At 48.1% G+C, this 13,313-nt stretch overlaps 1 protein-coding gene across 1 annotated transcript; it reads right to left on the reverse strand.

Moving 5' to 3' along the window:
* Positions 1-60: 60 nt before the first annotated feature.
* Positions 61-13,313, reverse strand: LOC149273581 (ribosomal protein S6 kinase alpha-5-like; the record flags this gene model as incomplete). Its single annotated transcript, XM_089506115.1, has 8 exons — positions 13,256-13,313; positions 5,736-5,807; positions 3,897-4,115; positions 1,746-1,861; positions 1,436-1,543; positions 564-647; positions 372-475; positions 61-211 (listed from the first exon to the last, which is right to left on the reverse strand). Coding segments are annotated over exons 1-8 (912 nt in total), but the record flags the coding sequence as incomplete, so codon positions are not given.

Below are 13,313 nucleotides of genomic sequence, written 5' to 3' on the forward strand. Positions count from 1 at the left end.
CTTGAAAATTTTCTCACGCCGAGGAACCGCCTCGGACTGAAACTCCAGCCACGTACCCACCTCAAAGAAACAATGCTTTTTGATTTCCCCGGACCCTTCCGGCCCGCAGCCCAGGCGCTTCTTTGGATCTTTCCTTAAAAGACGCTGAATCAGATCTCTCACCGCGTCGCTCATTTCTTCAGGGTAAGGAGGGTCGCTCTTTAATATCCTCCTTAATAAAACCAACACAAATGTATATGAAGGCGCCGTTCCCACTGCTTTGCCCAATTTAACACTTTTTTATCACTAAATACACCGGAAGCCACTCTGTAAGCGCGCCAGGCGTTTGTCTTTGGGGAGGGGATCTTCGTCGGACGGACAGGGCAGTTTACCTGGAGATTTCGGCCTGAGAGTTCTTCTCCCCGTCCACTGTGAAAGGTGAGGCTCCGGTGAGCAGCTCGTACGTCAGAACGCCTAAACTCCACCAGTCCACGGCCTGAAAGAGACCGAGTGCCGCCGGTCACCGCGCATGCTCACTACATACCGTCATAGCGCGTAAAAGGCGGCGCGGGTGAAAGCGGTACCTTATAATGGCCGGAGTCCCCTCCCCGGACTATCTCCGGCGCCATGTATTCTATCGTCCCGCAAAAGGAGTACGTTCTTTCATTCTAAAAGTAAAGAAACGGTTAATTTCCTCTAAAAACAAATAAGAAACATAACAAAAAGCGGAAAATCTGTAACCACGACTATAACACTAAAAAAACGTGAATAATGCACAGAAACAGCAAAACAGAAACAGCCCGACCATCACCAGTCCGGCACTGATATCCAGGACAGTCCTTGTGCATCTCCCATGTTTAAATTCCCAAGTAGATTAACCTCTACCACTTCTGCTGGGAGGCTGCTCCCTTTATTTCCCACCCTCTCAATAAAATAAAACTCCCTTCCGTTACATCTCAGCCTCTGATTCTCTAGTGTTAGATTCCGGTCTCCTGTTGTAGCGTTTCTCTCCCGTGCCCCCCCCCCCCCCGCCTCTCTTCTCTCCCGTGCCGCCCCCCCCTCTCTTCTCTCCCCCGTCCGTCTCTTCTCTCACGCCTCTCTCTTCTCTCCCCCGGGCCGGACATGCGGAGCATCTTTAATTAACATCCCCAAGTCATTATAAGAAACGTCTCGATGTCACGCTAACATTTTCTGAACGCTTCCCACACTTGGATTATCCCGGTCTCTCTGGGGTGGAAAAAGCAGCGTTCGGCTCTGAAACATTCCGACGGTTGCTACAAACGCATCCGTTAAAATCCGAGGCCGGCGGGGGTCGGAGTGTTAAGGCGGAGCGGACGGGTTCTAAACGCTCAGCGCCGTACCTACGCCGTTCTATATTTTATTAGAAAAACGTACGATGATAAATATTCTTTGCTCCTGGAGACTCGAGCCCCCGCCGCGCGTCCCGCCATCTTACCTCATCCGTCAGAAACTCTTTACTGAGTCCGAAGTCCGTGAGAACCACGTGGCCGCTGGAATCCAACAGAATATTTTCAAGTTTTATATCCCGATAAATGATCCCGAGCTGGAGAAAAAAAAAAAAGCATTAAACGTACAGCTTCGGGGGCTTATGTTTAAAGGGGAGGAATAATGCCAAAGAAATCTGTGTTCATGTATCCAGTAGAGCACTCAACGCTAACACTGTGGGGAGTGAGACCACAAGAGCTTACAGTCTAATCAATAGAAATAAAAAGGGAGAGGAGAAACAGTCCGGCGGGGAAAATGACCTTGTGCAGATGATCGAGCGCCAGCACGATCTCCCCGATATATATCCGCACTTCCTCCTCGGTGAACTTCTCGCGCTGGGAGAGATGGGTGAAGAGCTCCCCTCCGTTAATATAATCTGCAAGGAGTTAAAGGGACAGGCTCAGTGCGAAGCATGCGCGATGCACACCCCACACGATCAACGCGGAAACCATTCCACGCGTTCCCACGGCGCAGGCACGCAGGGAATGTTAGCCGGCGGTTCCCGGCGCCCCCGGCAGCAAACATCCATCCCGGAAAGAGAGGGAAGAGAAGACGCGGCTCATCTGGAAAGGGAAGACATTTTCCCGGGTGATCTTTTGCCCGGGCAGCTACTGTCCACTGAATGTAGACCCTGCCGGCAGATCGGCCCCCATCCGGCCCCGGTCTAGTCGGCCGTTTCTCCTGCTGTAAAGACTCAAACCTTAATCAGTCAATCAATAAGATCGGCTACTTTTGTACTTTTACTGAAACAAATGAACCCAAATGAAATAAATTACAAAGTATCAGTAAATAGACAGAGATCGAAAAAAGGAATCCGGAGCTAAAATCTGATCAATAAAACACTTTTCTACACAATGCGAGGTCCGAAGTCCCTTTTACCAGACGCTTTCTGTGCTCGGAAAGACATGAATTTGCAGAGTTATTCAAAGTATGACCAGACCACGTAGTGACTCGTTACCCTCCTGACCCCAAAGCATCTTCATACCCCCTTCATACCCCCCCCCCCCCCCCGTGATATTGCCGGAGAAATATTCCGCCTTGGCCGGCGTCTGACGCTTTTTTGGCGTTTCCATTAAAGACAGAACGGACCGATCCCGGGCCTCGCAGTAAATGTTACACCGAGTTAGTAAATGAGCTCATTAACTGGCACAAGTCCTTTGGCTTTTAGCCCACGGCTACAGATAAACACTCGTGCCGAGACCTTCCAGGCGGCTTAAAATACCAGGAGAACGGAATCGTGATGTAGCGGAAAGTTCTCTTAGTCTGCAGAACGGCAGAAAAGTACTAAAGAGTATAAAAAGCCTGTCCCGGGACAAAGAAAACTAAAGAGACCCCACGGGCAAGAGGCAAACAATACGGGTAACTCAGGAATACTGTCCTCTTTATATATATTTTTTTCATTATTATATAATTTTTTATTATTATTATATATATATTTTTTTTATTATTATAATATATATATATAAAGAGAGAGATATTTATATTTATTATTATATATATTTTATTATTATTATACATATATTTTTTTATTATTATATTTTTTTTATTATTATAATATATATATAGAGATATTTATATTTATTATTATATATATTTTATTATTATTATACATATATATATTTTGTATTATTATTATATATTTTTTTTTATTATAATATATATATATATATAGTGAGAGAGATTTATATTTATTATTATTATATATATTATTATTATTATACATATATATATATATTTTTTTTTTAATTATTATTATATATATATATAGCCTTAAAACACAATAGGCGGACAAGCAGGTGGAGAGCGTGCAAAGCTACTAAATGTGAAGGGACCCACATGTTTATGGCTCTATAAATGGGGTTTCTGTTATATTTATTGATATTTAGACCATGGGGCTTTAGGGCAGCTTCACCACATACACTGAAAGCAGAAGAATGTCCCACAGAGCGAGGGCTGCGCATGTCTTCGTGTAGCTATTCAAATTTGTAAAACAATAATTAATAAGTCACATTTACCGTCTAGATGATCAGATTTGGTAACACACAAAATGTATCATTTCTTTATCTTTTACGTTTCCTCTACACCGCGATAAATCAGTTGGGGAGGAAACATCTGCAACAGAGGCTGAAAAAGCAATAATATATATATATATATATATATATATATATATATATATATATAAATAAAATCTACACACACACACACACACTCATGTTAGGTACTATCCTCGCGTGGCTCCGGTGATATCCCGCACCGATTATCAGCCCCCCCCCGGTGATATCCCGCACCGATTATCAGTCCCCCCCCCGATGATATCCCGCACCGATTATCAGCCCCCCCCCCCCCGGTGATATCCCGCACCGATTATCAGTCCCCCGGCCGCTGCATTAACGATAAGATAAGCTCCTTACCCAGTATGAGATGGAGTTTTGTGTCTGTCTGGAAGGCGTAATGGAGCGTGACCAGGAAAGGAGACTGTCTAATATGCTCCAGGACTTGCCTCTCGGTCCTGGTGTGCTCGGCGGTCTTGGCTTTCTGCACGATGGTCGCCTTCTTCAACACCTTCATAGCATAAAGCTTTCCGGAGTCGTGGCCGCTGACCTTCCGCACCAGGAACACTTTGCCGTACGCTGCGGCCGAGACAAGAAGAAGGTTTTTTATCGTCACCCAGAAACCAACCACAGAACTTAATAATAATAAATCAGGAGCAAGTTATACGGCAAGCCATGAATTCGAATTTATTTTAAACCAGAAACGATTAAATGGTTCAGATCACGGTGGGTTAACCCTTTAATGACAAAGCCTGTTCATGTACGGGCACAAAATGCATTGTTTTCAATGGGTTTAGGGACTGCCCATTGTCCTTAAGGGGTTAAAAAGTAACCAAAGCACCCTCCTCTGCTCTACCCGGCTTTATACATCCCTGCCCTGTTATTTTTGCTGATATCGCCGGATATTTTAGTTTAAAACTCCTAAAAAAACCCTCTAACATTTCAAACTGCTGGAGAGGAAGTACCGGCCGTGCGTCTGAAACCCCCGTACACGAGCGGGGAGAACAGGAGAAACGTTAGAACAAGAAGCTATAATTTACAACTAGAGGGTCAGAGGCTGAGATGGAATGGAAGAAGTTTTACTTTAGTGAGAGGGTGGTGGATAAGTGGAACAGCCTCCCAGCAGAAGTGGTAGAGGGTAATACAGTGAGGGGATTAAACATGCATGGGATAGACATACGGCTCCTGAATCTAAGACGAGACCAACGACTGATTAAGGTTGGTAGGAGAAATGGGCGACTAGGCGGGGGCCGAATGGGACCGATCTGCCGGCACAGTTTCTATCGTGTCTTGCAGATAACCGAAGCGGGAAGTTCCGCGCTGGGGATTGAGTAACGCCGCTCAGCCGCAGCGACTTACCTTTTCGAGTTCCCTAAACGAAGCCCTGAGATCCTAAGCCCAAAACCAGTGTCCACCAGTATAAAGCACTATCTCAGCGGTGGAGCCATAAGCCAATCAGCACGGCTTTATGAGAAATGAATCCACGGGTCGCCCCAGTATCCGGACCCCTAATCCAAGAATATACCCGAAACCCAGCAGAAGACACAGTAACCCTTCCTATACCAGAGGGGAGCGGAGAGAACCCATTCTACATTCACTTCCGGGTCCAACGTTCTTCTCGTTAACATCTCTCCCTGCAGCCGGTTTCTTAGAAAGGCTCCTCGCGTTCTGAAAGCCCTCCTGTTATTAATACCTCGTAACGTAACCCTGAAAACGTTCTTTTTTTAGTAGCGAAAACAGAAGATTCCAGGAAATAAATTCAGAGCTTTCTCTGAAGCTGCGTGTATAGGTCCTACATACATCCGTGTCCTACATACATCCTACATACAGCCGTGTCCTACATACAGCCGTGTCCTACATACATCCTACATACATCTGTGTCCTACATACATCCGTGTCCTACATACATCCATGTCCTACATACATCCGTGTCCTACATACATCCTACATACATCTGTGTCCTACATACATCCGTGTCCTACATACATCCGTGTCCTACATACATCCGTGTCCTACATACATCCGTGTCTTACATACATCCGTGTCCTACATACATCCGTGTCCTACATACATCTGTGTCCTACATACATCCCATGAAGGCCGTTTTATCTGAGAACGCGCGGCTCTTTGACTAAAATTCTTATAAATAACATATAAATATAGAATGCTGACGCCTCACAATTCATACAAAGATCGTACCTCCTGTTCCGAGAACCTTCAAGAGCTCAAAGTTTTCAATTCCCACCTTTTCTGCGTGTCCGGTCAAGTTCGCTGTAAAAAAAAAATAAAAAATAAATAAATAAAAGGAATGCAGTCGTGCGGTTACTTCATCACATATACTTCAAATGAGAGACAAAAAAAAATAACGTCGAATACATCTAATCCATAAAAAAAAAAAACCTTAAAAGAAAACAAACCATAAAAAGGAAATCAATCCCCGGAATGCTAATCAGTTTTAATGGTGCTTTTTTATTTGTGTGTTTTTGTGCTTTTCCCGGGGCGCCGGGGGGGGGGGGGGCGATGCTTATTAGGTACGCGTTTTGTCTTTAAATAATAGGAAAGCTCTGCCGTTTAGCATGTACCACGCGGCTCATTAAATAAAAATGCTAAAATATTAGCATTCGCCGGCAAAAGGGTGTGCGGAAGGAGGGGACGGCGCGGCATCGTGTGAGACGGGTACAGGGTGTTCTAACACAGAATGTGCGATGAGCAGGAAAACAAGGCTGCGATCCAGGCTCCGGAAACGCAGAAAACGGCCCAAATTACTGACGCTCTGTAAAACTTAAAAAAAATCAATAAAAAAAAGCCGACAGATTCTCTGGTTAACAATGCAATATCCAAAAAGCTGAACATGCGCCGGGCCGTGAGAGCCCAGCTTGCAGCAGTAACGCTTGCCTGCGCTTTGGGCCGGTGTATAGAGAATAAAACCAAGTCCCCGCATCATGCCACGAAAATCTCAGGAACATATAGAGATGGGGAAGAAAAAATATCCGTCAGCCTCTTCCCCCTGTGATGTCATTGCATGACATCATTACAATTTGCCCAATATGCAAATTAACTACTTCCAGGCAGAATCATTTTCTTTTTACTGGCAATACTGGGAGGAACCCTGATTTATATCTGTATATTCTGTGTCCTATTTATATGTTATGGATACAAGGTATTTTATTTTAAGGATACTTTGTTACTTTCTGAGCGGTCCGACGCGCCCTTCATTCGTATCCGAGTCCGCTCAGTGGTTATGAAGGAGACAGTCTAGCGGCCCATTGAAGCTGTGTTACCTTTAGGAGAAGCTGCAGCTTCCTGGCTTCTCCACAGTCCCTTTTTGTCCTCCCAATGAAGTTAACAGGAGGGCTTTCTGAACATGCGCACGGGGGTCTCGTTAGACCCCCCTGAAACCTGGCGTGCGAGGCAGTCCCAGGGCTTGCTATAGTCTGCGTATACAAGCCTAGGGGTGGGGGGGGAGGGCCAAAAGCTTGGGGGGCTTCTGTAGAATCGCTCCATGCATCAGAAATCTGCGCAAACCATCATTTAAAGGGAAACGTCCGTCACACGCATTAAATCGCCCGCGACGCCTGCAGCGTCCCTTTAACAATGAAGAGCGGTTTTCTTTCCGCAGGATTTCATAAGCGCGGGAGGAACGCGCCTCTCAGGTTCATCACACCGAGGTAACTTCCTGGCCGCTCTCTGAAGTTATAAATAGGCAGATACGTGGGGTAATTATACGTTTCTGAACGCTGGGTAGGCAGTAGAACGCCTCGCCTCCCTCCCTCCCTGAACCTGCTGCCCTGGAAATGCACCCATACGTTAAAAGGTGCGGCAGCCACGAAGCCACGCTGGAGGCCGGCAACCTGCGTGCCAAAGGTGGAAAAACGGCCAGCGAGCTCACCTTACAGCAGCCGCAGGGTAAAAGCAGGGTGAGCGAGCCGAAGCTCTGAGTGTTGGCTGAAGGTGATGGTAGTTGTACAGCTAGTTGGTCCCAAGTTGACGAACTAGGGGTACTTTATCTTAAAGGGGTGTGGTTAGAGGTGTGGCTGGGGGTGGGGTCTACTGAGACTTTGTATGTGACTTTGTGACCTGTTGCGGGGTATTTGTGTAACTCAGTGGGGTATTTAGAAGAAGAATAATGGGGTTTATTTTCCCCGTTCAATTTATAAAACCGTTCCCTGCTGTTTCTATACACATTATCGGGGCTTTTAGGGCCGTAGAACCCTGCGATACCCTCATACCCAGCAAACATTCTGACCTCCTAGAAAAAAGGGGCATCAGGGAGGAGAGAGGGGGCATCGGGGGGGGGGGAAAGAGGGATTCTAATTAGAGACACTTGGTAGGTATAATATAGTGGATATTTTCACACCGATGTAAGTTAATTTCTCAGGAGGTCATCGCACATGTACTCCGATATTTATATTATATTATATATATTTTCCTTGAATAATCTATTAAATAAACTATTTCAGTAATTATTCATATACTCAACAATTATTAAAATCAATCAATCAATGAAAACGATTGGATATGTTGGGCAGAGGAGTCTCCGCACCAAATCAGAGGCGGGGGGGGGGGGGGCTCTTTCCTTTGTTGGCAAAAATCACTGAATGGTAGAAATAGCTTTAAAAATTTCATTCTTTCGCCTACACCGGCCAGAAATCGAAGTAAGTGGGACGAATGCCCTTTCAGAGTGGCAGATTCAAGGCAAGCTTTCTGCGCGGGCCTCGGGAATAGATCTGTTTCCTCCCCGATTTTACGATAAAAGCTCCTTTAACAACTTCCTTTTCTTCTGCTATAAACAGATCGGCTCGTACTTTCTTGCAGAGATTGCACAAGAATTAGTATGCAGAGCGAGGCTATCACACGGGGAAACGAAACAGGCGAAAAACCCAGTCCGCGCTGTGGCCAAGCGTGATGAGAGTTGTAGAGTCTGCAGTTTCCAACCCTTAAGCCCATGGGGTTATTTTTTGAGCCTCTTCCAAGACAGCAAATTCTCGAAGCAGATTCCTCTATAAACAACTGTATATCTTCCAAAATTCTGAATGCCTTTCCATACATTCTGCCCAAATTCCACAGATTCCTTACCGAAAGTTCATTGGATAGGGACTGATTTAAAGGGACACTGGAGACATTGCATGTACACGTGGGCTTCCTTAAGTTTTGGTGGTTTGTTGTCTACAGAATCCCCACCCTCCCCAAAGGCCTTTGCCCCCCCACCCTCCCTAGCTATATGCCACACAGGAGATGCTTCAAGCATCCAATCAGTGACAAGAATTGTCAGACGGGCAGCTGTAGTTGCAGAGCTGCAGCTTCTACCTCAGACGTGTGATTTTTCATCTTTGAAGAAATACTCCGACGGTTAGGGTTCAATATAAACCGCTCGCAATGACTTCCCCCGACTCGCCGGCTAACACACCCCATTTATTCTCCACTTCTCTGGCCACGGTTTATGAATAAGCTTCCTACAAGCAAAACACGTCAGGCAGGTTTCTATCATCCGGATTTTTTTTTTTTTTTTTTTTTTTTTTACTTGTACTTGGAACTTTTTACTGTTCTAAATAAAACTGGATTTTGACTTGTCATGCGCTGGTCGATTTATGTGTTACCGGAGAATTTAACAATGGCTAAAATAAATTTAAAAAAAAGATATCCATTAACACGAACGTTCAGATGTCTGCGGTCACAGAGAAATGTCCCTGTTTTTGAAAGAAAAACACATTTTGTCCATTAAAAAAAAAACATGAAATGGATCAGAAATCGAGCGCAGATGGGGTTAATGTCGTAAATGACTATTGTAGCCGGAAATAGCTGATTTTTAATGGAATCTCTTCATAGGCGTACAGAGGCCTTTTATCACTCCCATCACTCCTGTGCTCCAATGGCCCTTTATCACTCCCATCACTCCTGTGTTCTAGTGGCCCTTTATCACTCCCATCACTCCTGTGTCCCAATGGCCCTTTATCACTCCCATCACTCCTGTGTTCCAATGGCCCTTTATCACTCCCATCACTCCTGTGCTCCAATGGCCCTTTATCACCCCCATCACTGCTGTGTTCCAATGGCCCTTTATCACTCCCATCACTCCTGTGTTCCAATGGCCCTTTATCACTCCCATCACTCCTGGGTTCCAATGGCCCTTTATCACTCCCATCACTCCTGGGTTCCAACGGCCATTTATCACTCCCATCACTCCTGTGTTCCAATGGCCCTTTATCACTCCCATCACTCCTGTGTTCCAATGGCCCTTTATCACTCCCATCACTCCTGGGTTCCAATGGCCCTTTATCACTCCCATCACTCCTGTGTTCCAAAAGCCATTTATCACTCCCATCACTCCTGGGTTCCAATGGCCCTTTATCACTCCCATCACTCCTGTGTTCCAATGGCCCTTTATCACTCCCATCACTCCTGTGTTCCAATGGCGCGTTGGGTTCGTTGATCCAAGTCTGTTACAGAGAGAAATGTCGTCGTTTTCTGTGAAAACAGCTCATTGACCCCAAACTTTTCACCAGTGGTGTGTATAATATATTGGGTCTTTGGAGAATAAGGAGGCTCCAGATTATTATGAAACCCGGTTATAATTTAACAATCATCCAGATTTACTGATTTGCAGATGTCGGGGGTGACAGTGAAGTATCTGAAAACAGCCAACATTATTCTAAAAAATAAATAAAATAAAATAATAACAAAAAACAGAGAAGAGAGTGAGATTCGGAGACGGCAGAATGTCTGAAAATGGTATTGGATCCTCGGTATGGCGGGGAACATGAATTATCATCACGTTCATCCCCTCTGGTGAATTCCATAATAATTCAGCCAGCAGAGCTTAAAACATGGGAAAAAATACGTGTAAAAAGCGCAGACGCCGACGCGTTTCCAACTTCCCCCGGGGGCTCCGACGAGCTCGTATATTAAAATGAATCTCTTCTGCCCGGTTTAAATGCCGGGTACGTTCCGTGCCCACAGCGCTTCCCTAAGCGCCCCCCCCGGTATCTGCGGAACCCGATGGCCCCCTACGGCCCTTCCGCAGCGAATTACCCCGCGCCCCCAAACCGATACTTCTGGGAAGACGGAGAACAAAAGCGGATAAAGGATCTTTTAAATCCTCCCCAGACGTGAAGATATATTCCTATTTATAAAAAGCATGAATATGCAGCTTATTCACCCAAACTAACGCAGGCGACAAATAGACGGACGTCAGGCCGGCCAGTTTAAGGGGACACTCCAGCACTTTAATGCACATGGCAGCCGAGGGGTCCCTTTAACTCTTCATGGTGCCCCCCCCTTTCAAATTCTGAATCCCCCCACATGCATTTGCCCCTTTGCCCACCCCCAGCTCTTTCAAATACACGAGTTTCATGCATCCACGCTGCTCTCTGTGGATTTATCCCAAATAATTTACATTTTCATTTAAATAAAATAAAAAATAAAAAAAAGGGAAAAGAAAGCAAATAAAGCTTCCCGGCTGTTTCGGCTAAACGCGCCCCGTTTACCCCCGCGACGCCTTATTTATAAGACGTTAATTCCTCCCCATCTGAGTTTGCATATTGTTTGAAAACACGATTAATTACGGCATTCCAGAACATACAAGAAGGAAACAAATACCAAAGTGAGGCTTCCTGTACTGAAGATACAGTACGAAGCTGCAGCTCTGCTGATAGGGGTCATTAAGTCTTCTAGAGATGGTGCTGATACTTGGGGGCAAGCAGATGTTTTGGGAGAGACAGCGCCATCTCTATACATGGGAGAAGGAGCAGGTGAGGGAAGTGTGGTAGATAAATGGAACAGCCTCCCGGCAGAGGTGGTAGAGGGTAATACAGTGAGGGGATTTAAACATGCATGGGGTAGACATACAGCTCCTGAATCTAAGACAAGACCAACTACTGATTAACGAAAAAAGGACCACTTTTGCCACGTAACACCCCCCCCTCCAGCCGCTAGATTCACAAAAGAAAAAAATTTAGAAAAAAAGTCACGAAGCGCGTAATAGAGGAGAAAGCGCGGCCGCTGCACGAGGCGGATGAAGTAACCGCTGACGACGACGCCTTTTGTATGATCGGCCCGCTTTTTGTAGGTCAGTGAAGCGAGGAGCCGGGTACGAGCGGCAATCGCCTGTTCATACGGCTGGAGAATACGGGGCGCCCGACGGTGCCAAGCGGCACAATGAGAAATTCTTGGCACTTGCCGGAAGGACAGGACAAGCGCCCCCCAGGGGCACACGGCCCGCCACACGCTGACCTGGGGGTATTAATCTACAGCCTGGAGATTTACCTGACAAAAGAAATAAGTACCTAAAGTGCCCTGCCCTGGTGTGATAAGGGGATGCTGCCCGGTGTTGGGGGGCAGTCAGTGCTGGGAGTAGGGAGTGGAATGCAATGGTACCATGCACTGGGCAGGGGGTAGAAGCGGTACTGGGAAGGGGCGGCAGCAGCGGTACTGGGCAGAGGGGGAAGGGAGTAGAAGCGGTTCTGGGCAGAGGCGACGGCAGCAGCGGTACTGGGCAGAGGCGGCAGCAGCGGTACTGGGCAGGGGCGGCAGCAGCGGTACTGGGCAGGGGCGGCAGCAGCGGTACTGGGCAGGGGCGGACAGCAGCGGTACTGGGCAGGGGCGGACAGCAGCGGTACTGGGCAGGGGCGGACAGCAGCGGTACTGGGCAGGGGCGGACAGCAGCGGTACTGGGCAGGGGCGGACAGCAGCGGTACTGGGCAGGGGCGGACAGCAGCGGTACTGGGCAGGGGCGGACAGCAGCGGTACTGGGCAGGGGCGGACAGCAGCGGTACTGGGCAGGGGCGGACAGCAGCGGTACTGGGCAGGGGCGGACAGCAGCGGTACTGGGCAGGGGCGGCAGCAGCGGTACTGGGCAGAGGCGGCAGCAGCGGTACTGGGCAGGGGCGGACAGCAGCGGTACTGGGCAGGGGCGGACAGCAGCGGTACTGGGCAGGGGCGGACAGCAGCGGTACTGGGCAGGGGCGGACAGCAGCGGTACTGGGCAGGGGCGGACGGCAGCGGTACTGGGCAGGGGCGGCAGTGAATTAGTCTGCGGCCCTAAACCTGTTCCTACCCCAGGACGGCCGCGGCTGGAGACATCTCCTATTTTATAATTATTGCAAACGCAGGATTCTGCTCACTAAATGACATTAAAATAGAAAGCGGCCGCTGGCTACGGAATTGCATGGACAGCAGGAACGCTGAGCAGGCGCAATTTCTAACAAGCAGGCAGGTTCGTGGGCATCGGATACAGGCAGGTAGATCACCGGCAATCAGGTAAGTTCCTGGCACATGGGTGCAGGTGGCACAGGGTACAGGCAGCTATGTAGCTAGCGCAGGGTAGAAAGCAAGCAGGTAGGTGGTTGGTACTGGGCACAAATGCCACCGAGTACAGACAGGCAGTAGTCACTGGGTACGGGTGGGCAGGTGGCTGGCACTAGGACAGGGAAGTAGGTGGCACTGGGCACAGGCGGGTAGGCGGCCGGAGCTTGGTACAGGCGGGTAGGTGGCCGGCACTGGGTACAGGTGGGTAGGCGGCCGGCACTGGGTACAGGCGGGTAGGCGGCCGGCCCTGGGTACAGGCGGGTAGGCGGCCGGCCCTGGGTACAGGCGGGTAGGCGGCCGGCCCTGGGTACAGGCGGGTAGCCGGCCGGCCCTGGGTACAGGCGGGTAGCCGGCCGGCCCTGGGTACAGGCGGGTAGGTGGCTGGCACTGGGTACAAGCAGGTAGGTTTCACTCACCCGTCCTCAGCTCATGCTTCACAGTGAGCAGGTCACCTTCCCCGGAGGGCCCCTCCAT

This window comes from Sceloporus occidentalis, unplaced genomic scaffold (assembly GCF_023333645.1).
Source record: "Sceloporus occidentalis isolate IW3139 unplaced genomic scaffold, rSceOcc1.0.p SCAF_365, whole genome shotgun sequence".
NCBI lineage: Eukaryota > Metazoa > Chordata > Lepidosauria > Squamata > Phrynosomatidae > Sceloporus > Sceloporus occidentalis.